The 12,463-nt window shown below is 39.3% G+C and overlaps 2 protein-coding genes across 3 annotated transcripts in view; both read left to right on the forward strand.

Annotated features, from left to right (window-relative positions):
• Window positions 1–8,071, forward strand: part of fam107b (family with sequence similarity 107 member B) — a 15,314-nt gene extending 7,243 nt beyond the window's left edge. The window contains exons 1-4 of one of the 2 annotated variants that reach the window (XM_005729868.1): window positions 3,187–3,422; window positions 4,420–4,591; window positions 7,153–7,309; window positions 7,475–8,071. In XM_005729868.1, coding sequence (XP_005729925.1) covers window positions 3,380–3,422; window positions 4,420–4,591; window positions 7,153–7,309; window positions 7,475–7,594 — 492 coding nt within the window. In that variant the 5' untranslated portion in view covers window positions 3,187–3,379 and the 3' untranslated portion in view covers window positions 7,595–8,071. Of the gene's footprint in view, window positions 1–3,186; window positions 3,423–4,419; window positions 4,592–7,152; window positions 7,310–7,474 lie in introns of those variants that run through there. The other variant, XM_005729869.2, reaches the window with a different exon arrangement.
• Window positions 8,072–9,755: 1,684 nt separating this feature from the next.
• The window catches only part of LOC102203905 (glycine cleavage system H protein, mitochondrial-like), a 5,124-nt gene continuing 2,416 nt past the window's right edge, over window positions 9,756–12,463 (forward strand). The window contains exons 1-4 of the mRNA XM_005729870.1: window positions 9,756–9,962; window positions 10,107–10,186; window positions 11,485–11,548; window positions 11,702–11,833. Coding sequence (XP_005729927.1) covers window positions 9,812–9,962; window positions 10,107–10,186; window positions 11,485–11,548; window positions 11,702–11,833 — 427 coding nt within the window. The 5' untranslated portion in view covers window positions 9,756–9,811. The remainder of the gene's footprint in view (window positions 9,963–10,106; window positions 10,187–11,484; window positions 11,549–11,701; window positions 11,834–12,463) is intronic.

Raw genomic sequence — 12,463 nt, forward strand, 5'->3', positions numbered from 1 at the left:
TTTTTTTTTTTTTTTTAACATAAGCTGCCAAAGCCTACATCAAAACTGGATGCTAAATCTCAGATCAGTGCTTTTCTTAAGCCTAACCCCTGTGTACCTTTGTACTGGAAATTGCAAGGGGGGGATCTTGGCTCACACATGCTGTAGTGGGTGTGGTCAGCTATGTGTTCACTACCAATGACAGTTGATTGCCCAACCCCACCCTGTGGTGTGCAGATCTCTGGATGGTCTGTGCCTGTGTCCTAGAAGGAGAACGGTGGGGTCAGATGGCAACGCAGGCCACCAGCTGCTCTCCTTGCCTTCATTTTCTGTCTCTAAAGCTGCACCAGGAAGAGGGCCGTTTGTGACTCATGAAAAGCTAAACCATGTCATCGTTCAGTATGGCTGTCAGTGTCTTTGCATGCCCTATCTTGTTAGTCATGCTGATAGTCATCTACTTTTTCTTTGCTCCTTAATCATGTTCACATCACTAACAATCCCCTTCATTTGTCTGTTTTTTGTTTTGTTTTGTTTTTGTGGGGGTTTTTTTTGTTTTTTTTAAGAGTATCCACAGTATTGTTTTCCCGGCCAGCTTAACATCCCCTTCCATGCTCATTACTGTGCTCTGTTTTGTTTTTATTCTTTTAATGGATGCACATATGTGCGTAAGGTAAGGACTAAGGGTGAATATGCAGGCTCTAAATTAACTGAAAGAAGCTATTTCTGAACCCAACTCAAGAGTCTGATGGCTTTTGTTGTAAGTAACACATTTTTACATGATGCAGTTTTTTCCCATTGTTTTCCCAAAGCTAACAATTTAAGCCACATTAACATTGTTTTTAAGGCTTTAATTCAGTGCTAAAATTATTTTAATGTTCTAGCGTCTTCACAAGTCCTGCATCACAGTGCTGTGTCACTAAATTGTGGGTGGTGGCTGATCGCCATGGCAACTTAGAGGCTGTTGAGAAATGAGTCCATATAATGAATGTAAGTCTGTGTGCGTGTTAGCTCATATAGCAAAGCTGGCCATGATGATGCAATTCCTTGGCACAATGCTGGCACTCTAGTCGTTCTATCAGCTCTAATGCAGCCTGCCACTGTGGACTACACTTTCTCACACAGTGCAAACACATTGAACTGCTTCCTCTTTTTAAAAAAAAATAAAACGACAACAAAAGCAAAACAAGTATCGCTTTTATACAGTGAGAAGAACAAACTTGTGTCAGCAAGATGTGAGTAAGTGTGTGTGTGTGTGTGTTTAAGCCTCCTCGTGGTTTTAACCTTGTGCACTACTGTTTATCTTTTTGTTGGCATTTTTCCTCACTTAATCAATCAGATATTCCCTGTTACTTAATCCAGAAGTGTGATTACCTACAACACAAGAACAGCTCATGAGGACAGCTGGGAGAAAGAAGTTTCTTTTTCCGCTTTTGCTTTTCTCCTTTCCAAGACTCTGTTCTGACCCAGTTTTCTGTTTCTTCTCTAGTTCCCATTGTTTTCACCAACTTTTTTTTTCTGTCTCATTTTATTGCTGGATGCTCGGATATTTTGAATCATATTAGTACTGCACGCTCTCTCCTGGACATCTTGGGGAATGGAGACTCATTATCTGTGTGTGTGTGTGTGTTTGCGCCTGTCTCAGTAGTAAGGGTGTGTCTCCAAAACCAATAAACACAGAGGGATTTAATGGGATTCTTGAAAAAGCAGAAAGTGCTTTTTTAAAAAAAACAAAAACTGTGTGTTGTTGTTATTATTATTATTATTATCGTTATCTTGAGATGTGGTGGAGTTGGAGGTGCACATATTAACACGTGCAATCTACTACATACATTTTAGTGGCTGTTAGTGACAATGTTATTTCATTCTTAACCCCACCGATGGGCAAAGCAGCTGCAGTCAGAGGGATCTTAAGGGACAACATGTTAACTTGTCTGTACCCATCTTAGATTTTAGGTGTGCAACTGTAACATGTAGCTTTTTTTTTTTTAAAAAGAAGCCAGACGGAGCAAATAAACATGCAGAACCACCGGTGATCAAGCTGACTTTAAGCAGTCCTCGAACTTGAGGTTGTAGGTCCCTTTTGAACTCCTTATGTTACTTCCCCTCTCCCCGGGGGCAGAGAGGAAGCAGGAGCAGATGTGTTAAACGGACACTGTGACAACACTGCCAGTCTGTAAGTTCCTGTACCCGTCCAACTCGGCATTAACAGAAGCCACCCTTTGATGTGCCCATCATGTGCGGGTTCACGCAGCTCCTGATTACAGCATCACGCAGTTCTTCCCCTTCTCACATTTACAATCACTATCACTATTTCCTGTGCCAAAAACAAATGCACTTTGACTGCCAGGTTCCTCACAATTCTAGAGTCAGTGATGTCTGTGAAAGTAGTGGTAAACTAAACTAGTGACCAGTGTTATTTATGTTGCTTTTCTAAATTAGTTATATGCATAGGTTTGTGATGGCTACATGGGTTGGTAAACACAGGGTTACTCATCTGAGATTAGAAGGAATTGTTTACAACCATGACAACCAGGCAGGAAAACTGTACTATTACCAGCATATCGTATAATATTCTTCAAGGATGTTTCTGTATCATTTCTCTCTCTCTTTGTTCTGCACCCAGTGCAGCCACACACTAGGTGTTTATCCCAGGCTTCTTTGTTATGTAACTGACATCATTTAGCTCCTGGGGATGCAAAAATATCGACCTCTAGTGGTGACTGTAACTCATTGCGTCAATGCTTTTGAATGCATGTTTTGATTTGTGAGGACACACTCCCACTGCCATTGTGTCTGGCACATGCAGTGTGATGCGTCTTTGGAACAAGTAACTGTGATTGGCTGTAAGATCAAAAGCAGCATTCTTTAGTCCTTATCAGTTGAAGAAACACCTGATTATGAGTTTGAGCCATTCGTCAGACCGGGAAACCATGACTTTATTGGATGGTACATTCAGACAATCATTTAGTAGTCGAGTAATTAATAACTTTACAGTTTTAAAGCTAACAGAGGTCGTAAATACATATTGTATTAATAAAGGTAAAAAGTAAAGATAAAGGTAGCATGAAATTTGATAAGTGAAACATTGTGCATAGTCATAAACTGCCAGAGGTGTGTATTAAAAGTGAATGGAACAATGAAGGTAAAGGAGGGGGCAGAGAGAGAGGGAGAGTGAGAGAGAGGGCGAGCGAGCGAGGGAAGGAGGGTTTGTGTGAGCTTAGCTGTAAAACAGACTTTGAACTCCAACCAGCTCAGTAGCAGACAGCTGTGCAGAACAAAGCACGACTCCAGCACGAGGCTTTACGAGATACCAATTAAAAAAGAGAGCCAGAGAGGGAAAGAGGACAGCGTGTTTTAATAGCTTTTCTTGGAGAATACATCCCAAATCAAAATAACAGAGATGGCTACAATGTTCAGATACCCCGTCTTTCCTCATCTGCAGGGTGAGTTTATCATTTCATTTTCAATTTATGTAATTCTTTTGCTTTAATTCAAACAGTAGCTCAACAGTGAAGTAGTGAGTCGTTTTTATTTTAGCTTGCAGAGTCGGTGTTTTAAAGAAACACAAATATCACTCAGTGCATTTGTTGTATGTTTGTCATGCGGTTGGGTCCTGGAATTTTTATGCGCATCGTTCCGAAGTTCCTGATTAGTCATTCTTTGAAGTGGAGCACGTGAGCCGTGAGTTCAGATAGGTAGATCGATAACAGTAACTGCTATAAAAGGTATGGTGTTACATGCATACATTGCAACTTGTGAGAGATATTGATCAAACTTGGAGTAAATCACAGCTTTAACTAGAGCACTGCTAAATGAAGAAATAAGTAAAAATATACACCGTGCTGACCCTGAGTACCCCCTGCTATTTCTGTAGTTTATACTGGTTCACAATGAGGGTTTTTGACGTGCTGGTTGTGTGTATGAAAATAGGTGAACACTCCATTCGCAACTGTTGCTAGAAATTTCTACATTATGGTTTCTGCTCCTTCTGTAAAGTTGACCAAAGCAAACATCTGTTCACATCTGGAGGAGTTCACAGATGTGACTTGGTTTTATTTCAAGCCCACAGACAGCTGTAGGCTGATTCTCTGGGCTAATTCTGTGCTTTAGTAGTTTCTGGAATATTTACATGACACTGTGTGTCAGAAAGATATTAGGCTTTTAAGGGCTGTACCCATTACTGTCCCTTCATTAATATGCATATGTTTCTCATATCATCCATCAAGGGGATGAAATGTTCCTCTTCACTCGGTGTGGAACACTTACGTAATTCCAGTGCTGAGTCCCTTCATCACTATAGAGACCAGTGAAAAACCCTGAGCTCATGCCAGAGTATCTGGCAGATGCTCATATCCTGATTTGCAAGAAGTATGAGATTTCTCATACTGTGTTTAAATCAGTCTCTCTTTTTTTTCTCTTGCCCCCCCCCTGTTGATTTAGATCCCTGTGATCCTGGTTTGTCGCTGTCAGCAGGGAGGAGTGTCATGGCGGAACCGGACTATATGGACGAAGACTGTGATGAGCTCATCAAGCCCAAGAAACTGATCAACCCAGTGAAAAGCTCCCGTAATCACCAGGACTTGCACAGAGAGTTGCTCATGAACCAGAAGAGGTCAGCAGATAGAAAAATACCTTGAATCTCACTCCTAGCTGTCACTTGGTGACCACATGTGGTAAATCCAAAACATTTTTTCAGAGAGATTATTTACCTCCCTTTTGTTGATACCAACAACAAGATTATATTTTATAACGGCAGTTAAGTGTTAAACAAAGATAGCTGCACCCCTATGCCTTTAATAGTCATAGCCATAAAGCAATATTTAAGATTTCCTTATGTTTAATACTGCTAGTATCAAGATAGATAATACTTTATAGTGAGAGGCCACTGAAGTCCAATAGTTTCTAGAACGACAATAAAACATCCCCGTTTGTTTCTGGGTGTAACACAAACTTGTGATAAGAAGGAACGGTTCCACATTCAGGATAATTTAGTTTTATCTTCACTAATGGAGGATGAGTGAATCCAGTAACCTTGCCACTTTCTGCTAATTCCTTTTTGTATCCATGTCAACGACACTGATGCTACCATATGCTACTGCTGTCAGTGTGGTTGACTTCACTGGTCCCAGCAGCAGTGTAATGTGAGGCTTGGGATATAAAACATTTCATAGAAGCTATTATATATAAAACCTTTGGCAAATATTGGTTATGTAAAAGTCAGAGATGTATGCCATGGAGGAAAATCCAGTCGTGGCTACTGATATTACATGAAACAAAGGATTTTATGGGTCTGTAAGTCTCTGAGCATCAATCAGTGTATGCATACGTTTATATCTTAGCATGTTTAAATGCACATACATACTGGGGCCCATGATTGCCCTTTCAAACTCGATGTTTGTATTTTATCACACCATACAGTGCCAGCAGCTTTGTGCCTGAACTATAAATAGCTCTGTAAACACGCATGCTGGTGACAGCTGTTACATCACAGCAGCAGTTCTCCGGTCTGTCTTAAACCAGAGTGTAATGATTAAAGCAGGGCATTTAAGAATCAGGAGGAAACGGGCCAAAGAGAAATGAAATTCTAAAAAAAATAGAAAATAAAAATTTTCGGCTCAAACTGCTGCAAAATATTGCTTCTAATAGTCTAGACAGAGGATTTTGACAAGCATCAACCAGCTTTAAGGGGGAATAAACTTTAATGATTGTGCTTTTATCGTGTGCTGAGGTATAGAAAGCTGGCCTGCAAAGTGGATTAGTCACAGTGATGAAAGTGGGATGGTTGGATGAATGCATGGATGGATGCTTGTAACGGAGAGGAAAAAAAATATGTTATGTAACAGAGATTACAAAACTGTCTCTAGCTGAGGGCCTTTCTCTGCCTTGGCTACCTTAACTGTAATGGCACCTTCCTACACAAACAAAGGAATTTGAGAAATTCAGCCACCACGACTGGCCAGGCATTCGATCAGATGGAGGTAGTGATGTGTGGGATTTTGAACACACATTCCTCTCAGTCTGCCTGAGGGCATGCATTTGGTGGTGGGGTGTGTGCATAGGTCAGTTATTATGTAAACACTGCCCACGGTGAGAGAAGAATGAAGTCAGCATCTTTGTACTGTAGCCTGTCTTACTGCTGTCGCCGACCTTGGCGTCCACCCCTTCTGCGTCAGGGTACTTAAAATCAGCCCACCCAGTCACATCTTGGGCCCTCTGCCCTGCTTCAGCTCACTAAGAGCTTTCTAAGACCCTTACTGACGCAAAACAGGGCATTTAACTGAAGCAGTGACTCTTGATAAAACAGACCCTTGTTATAAATTAACTCCCACTGCTTTTTGGAACACCGTGAGCTCAGTTATGTAATCGTCTTGATTTAATAATGCATGTAATTAAGGCAGTGCTGTTGCTAAAATGTATCCAGGTAAGGGACGCTGTGTTTTCTTTGAAGACCATCTGTGGCCTGTGTAGATTCAGGCTGTCATAGTGAAAGAAAAATCAGTTGGAGTGTTGGGTAATCTGCATTAAAGGTTTTAAAAAATTAAATCAGTAAAGGGCATGGAGATTGGATTTTTGACCAGGCACAGTATTTTTTTTCCCTTCTACTGTGCCACTTTATTTGCCCTTGTGCGTTTTTGTTTTTTTTGTTTTTTTTCTTGTCATGATTTTGGAAGAGCTTAGCAGATTACATAATATTTTGCATCTTTGCTCCTCAGGCTTTCACTTTACTGAGATGTCTTCACCGAGTTGTGTAACAGTCCCACTGGTTTTGCAGTGACTTAAGACATTTTCCGTGTGTGCCGTATGCTTCCCTGCAATCATTCTTGATACTAAAAGACCAAAAAAAAGGCAACTGGGAAAGAAATAAACAGCCAAGTTCTCACCCATGGTTTCAGCCCACTCTTTCAAAGTCATTTCCTGTGCTGGCAAAAATCATCTTATGCAATTCTTTTTGATGCAGAGCAATCTGCGATTTGCTGGGAATCAGAACTTTCCTGTAACACGATTGCCGTGTTTAATCCGAAAGTCTAATACTAATCTGCATGTCAAAACAGAATAAGGTCATATATTACGCATGAATTTGCATGCCAGTCTCCTTCTGAATGAGGCTTTGCAGTGACATCAGCATGTGTTGATTGAAGCTGACATGCTGTTTCATTGATGGATTCTGCACAGGGGTCTGGCTCCTCAGAACAAACCTGAGCTCCAGAAGGTTCTGGAAAAGAGAAAGAGGGACCAAGTTCTCAAGCAACAGAAGGAGGAGCAAGAAGCCCACAAGAAGAGGAGTGACTTGGAGATAGAGCTCATGAAAAGACAACAGAAACTAGAGCAGGTAAATGATTGATAGACATTGTGTCATTTACACGCTCATAAATCCCAACGTGTACAATGGCTTTTTCAAAACTTTATCTGAGTTGCTAAGCTGTCTGTATGTGTTTTGGAAAAACTTGAGTTTCGTGTAAATGTAAATGTGAATTTAATGTCTTTATTCCTGCAGCTTGAACTGGAGCAACAGAAAATTGAGGAGGAACAGGAGAACACCCCCGAGTTTGTGAAGATGAAAAGCAACCTGCGCAGGACCAAGCAGGAGACCGACGGGGAGGAACGAACCACCTAAAAAAAAAAAACCATCAGGGGTGGCTGGGTCTGGCTGACTGTGCATATTTTTGTGAGCACAGAGGCAACAGGAGTGTGTGTACAAAGGAGAGAGAGTGTGTTGTGTCTGTGGTACACGGTGGTGACCATGATCTTGGACCTGGCTTTCCCAACCTAGCTGTTCCTTCGTGCAGTGAGGAGAGAGACTTTAAAGAATAAAGACCCCCCTCGGTTTGCCTGCAATGGACCGCCAGTACCCATACCCACCCAGCAGCACACAGCACCCCCCACAGGAGGACCTAACACATGTTACATGATTTTTTTCCACAAGGGCGAGCAAGCTTTCAAGGAGCTCTGAGGGAGATGCGACCAAACACACACACGCAGACGCACACACACAGGAGTATTTGTCCCCTATGTTTTTCACTCCTTTCTCCACAGCAAGCTCTCATTTCTCTTTACTGTTATTGATGTTGTCATTGTTATTGTTGTTGTTTTTTGTTTTGTTTTGTTTGTTCTCACATTCAGAATCAAAAAAAGGAAAAGCGGACACTGGATGGACTCTTGAAGCTGTGTAATGTAAAAGCCAAACAAATGTGCTTTTATTATTTATGTTTGTAGCTTTTAGCGCTGGTATAGGGGAGGACACTTTTAGTCATTCTGTTTTGTTTTGGGGGTTTTTTTTGTTTGTTTTTTTTTTAAGTTTGTTTTACTGCATAGTATATGAAGCCAGAACAGGACAAAGGGAGTGCGTGGTTGTGTGAAACACTCGAATTCGCTTTATTTTTTTAAATTGTACACATGCCATTTCCTCAGCTAATGCAATTTTGAGCAATAGTAAAACTCCCAGGCATGAGAGTGACTTTTCTTTATATATTCTGTTGTTTTTGTTTTGTTTTGTATGAATAAAAGTGTTACTTAATAAATAATTTAAGTTTTGTGAGGCTGGTCAATCAGAATAAGCCCTGAGGTGTGTGTGTGTGTGTGTGTGTGTGTGTGTGTGTGTGTGTGTGTGGGAGGGGGGGGGTGTTTGTTTATAAACAAACATTTGGATGAAGCCAGGAAATAAACTTGAATGTGTTTGCACATAATCGACCCATCATAAACAGGTCTGATATCACCACGGCTCCTGAAATAACGCCCTGATAAACTTCTTGGAAGCTTATCCTTATCATCAGCAAAACCATAGATATTAGATATGTTAAATTAGTTGGGCGTGTTCCAACAAAACGAAACAAAAAACAACCCTACTTTGGGCGTAGAAATTTACATGCAGTATTATTCTGAGTGTGAAATCCTGGTGATACTCACAGAAAGAAGCAGATATTTGCCAGTATATCCCAGTATTTCTCTCTAAAACCTTCTTTTCATATTTTTTTTTTTATATTTTAATTTGTTGCTGCTGAATATGTGGGCTTTTGTTTTCCAATTATTTCCAAGTGAAATGTGTTGAGGAAATAGCAAGGCATGTCTTAGAACAGTCTCATATTAAAAGGTCTAGATCTTTAAGTCACTGATTTGAATGTTTATTTAACTTATACTTCAATTAATGTCTAAATCTTGAGCATTGCTAGAGCAGCAAAGTATATAGAAGGTATTGGGACATAACCTACAATCCATTATTTGAGTCACTGTAAAGTAATGGTGTATGTGTGTTTTATTATATTTTTGACACTTAGATTTTTAAATCAGTATAACTTCCCTTGGCTTTGCTGACAGTAATTTCGGCGTTGTACTGGAAAGATCAACTAAGATAGTTGGAAATATAAAAAGTAGTACACCTTCCACTTTATCACCAAGGTAATGTTAGACTTTATTTTACTGAGTTATTCAGCCACATGGGGAAAAAACAACTCAGAAACAAAAATTTATTTTTCCTTTTTTAATATTAGATGATCTTTGAAGCTGAAACATGTCTTAAATGGTATAAAACTTTCAAACTGCCAGGAAATTTATTTTAAAATAATGCAGCATCGATTCTAAGTCAGTTTCCATTCCCATATGTGGCAACTTTAAAAAAAATCAACAGGGGTACAAGTAATTTACTTTGGGCTTGAGTTTGGCATTTCTTTATTTTTTAAGAAATTTATTGATAGTTAAATTATAATAATAGTTTTTATAATAGCAAACCGAGCGCTCAAGATGATCAATAACTATGATCGGTGGAGGGCAGTAAAGCGCCACTGATACCTCTCATATCAATGAAGAAGAAACATGCTCTCATCAGTGAGCGACAAACATGGCTGCCTGTTGGCTACTCCGTTCCCTCTCTTCCAACTTTTCTACAGTTTTGCCTTTACTCGCTCGTTCAGCGTCGCTTTCTCCATTGCAGCTGGCATCTAAGCCTTATTTTGGGAGAACGCTAGCCTCTTCTAGCCGGTTATCAGCAGGTATTCGACTATGCATGTCTTGTATTAGATAACATTAGCGACAGAAAGGACACGATAGCTGCAGCGTGTTTGAGTGTTTCTGTCATACTCGTCGAGGACTTCAAAATCCTCGCTAAGTTCTGAGTATGTTGTGTTATCTTGCAGCGCTTAAATTCACAGACAAACACGAATGGATTCGTGTGGAAGACGGAATCGGGACGGTCGGGATCAGCAACTTTGCACAAGTGAGTATTCCACCTTTGCGCGTGCACTTCACAGACCGGTGCCAAAATGTGATTTCCGGAATTTGCCAGAAAAAGAAGGAAAAAAAGATGATTAATGGTGTTGTCTTAATAAATTATCAACTGATAGTTGATTTCAGAGTTTTATGTGTAATGTGTTTAATTGTATTGATAAATAGACTTTATATGTTATATATGAAAAATAAGGAAATGGCCTGTTTCGCGAGTATCTTTATGGCTCTGCATTATTCTATCTACATTATAATCAATCCAGTCCTTTTTTGGCCACACAATATCTTTATAATAGTGTTATTTTTAATGCTGCTTGGCCAGATCTCTCTCTTTAAAAATTGACATTTTTATACGTCAAGAGACTTTTTAGCTGGATAAGTAAATGCTATGTAAAAGTCACTTTGTCACAAACTGGTTTATATCATTCTTTAGAGATATGGTTGGCATACGTTTCATGTCTAGGCTGACAATGTTTTGGTAAATCACTCAAATCACTTTTTGAGACAACACTGATTAAAACTGCTATAAATGATTTGATGGCTTACAGTATGTGAAACATATTTCTCTTAAATGTTGTCAATGTGTTTTGAAATAAACAGTCCAGTAGCAGTAGAAGCTGCACTCAGTTTTTGGCAGAGGGACTTGTAGGTGTCCTTTGTTTGTTCAGGTGTTTCATTAACATTAAAAATGTCTTTTTAAAAGCTATTTTAAGTGGCCAGAAGAGACTGGGTTTATTATTGTGTAAAATACACAGTAGGTAGGTACAATAATATTGTCATAAAGATACTTGTTATTTCTTTATTTCATATGTAGATTATGCGGAGTGCACCCTATTTTTCAATATAAGCAAATATATTAGACGTAAAAACAATCTTTTTTTTTTTATGTTTGCAGGTGATGACTTTTTAGCACAATGGCGCTGAAATATGTGCACATGCAAGGCAGATCCAAGATTTAAAGCTCTTTTATTATGCAAGCTAATTAAGGCAATGCTCCCTCACATGGCCCCCAAAAAACTTAAATAACATATATTTACTGACATAAATATAAAGTACAGTTTTTAAACTGGCATTTATTTAAAAGTTTAGAAAGTATATGTAGGACTGACAGTTGTCATTACATTTCTTGTGTGTGCACAACACTCAAACACCAGATAGCAGTGACTCAAATGTAAACACAGACATCCCTTTCCACAATATTTAAATGAAACGCAAATAACTGTTTTGTTTTGTTTTTTTAACATCATACTCTGGTTGTCCTGGCTAAATGTTTTCCCTAACCGCTTGCAGGAGGCATTGGGAGATGTAGTTTATTGTGGACTGCCAGAGGTGGGGACACAGCTGGCTCAGCAAGGTATGATGTTTGCTGAATAATAGTGAATATTATTAAGATGGGTATAAAGCTTGATCTCATGCATGTCATCGCTGGATTTAGAGTCACCACAACGCAGGAAAGTGGATGGCCTCTTGTCCCTCATGACGTACTTTCTGAAATTTACTCCTGCAGATGAGTTTGGAGCTCTGGAAAGTGTAAAGGCAGCCAGCGAGCTTTATTCTCCTTTAACTGGAGAAGTTGTAGAGATCAACACGCTACTGGCAGACAACCCTGGTCTGGTCAATAAATCTTGCTACAAAGATGGTAAGTACACACATAAACGTCACCGTGCATTAGTGGAGGGTACTCTGGTGTATGTATGAGACATTTTAGATAAATGCAAGAGCTTAAATAGAATTAACCAATGACATTACTCTTTGTGGTTTGTCACAACATTGGCGCATTTTTTTTCTATATAGATCACTGCTAAAACCTAATGTTTTTTTTTAACTGTTTTATCACCCAGTATAATACGCCGCAGTAAGCTATGAGGTTTAATCTCTGGACAGTAGATGGCAGTAATACAACACAACATAACAGTGAAGACAGGGTCTACATTAAGGCCATAAAGCTGGAGCTGTTCTATTGTTACATTACATTATATTTCATTAAAATGACCCTTCATTGCACATTTTCTAACTAACATCTGAATATTTGATGGCCAGAGACATTGTATATTTCAATCTCTTTTCCGTCACTGCATTCATTCCATTTTATTTAAGTTAATTACTAACCCATCACAATTACCTTTATGGCCTTTGGTAGTAATGCACTGCAGAATGTTAAAATAACCTTTCACTTATAACATTCACTCACAGTCTGAAAGCAAAACATAAGCTGTTCACTCTGGTGGACTATTTTACTCAAGCAAAAAAAGTGTGTGTATGTGTATGT

The sequence above is a fragment of the Pundamilia nyererei genome, unplaced genomic scaffold (genome assembly GCF_000239375.1).
Source record: "Pundamilia nyererei isolate P.nyererei 1_Seehausen unplaced genomic scaffold, PunNye1.0 scaffold00035, whole genome shotgun sequence".
NCBI classification, from domain to species: domain Eukaryota; kingdom Metazoa; phylum Chordata; class Actinopteri; order Cichliformes; family Cichlidae; genus Pundamilia; species Pundamilia nyererei.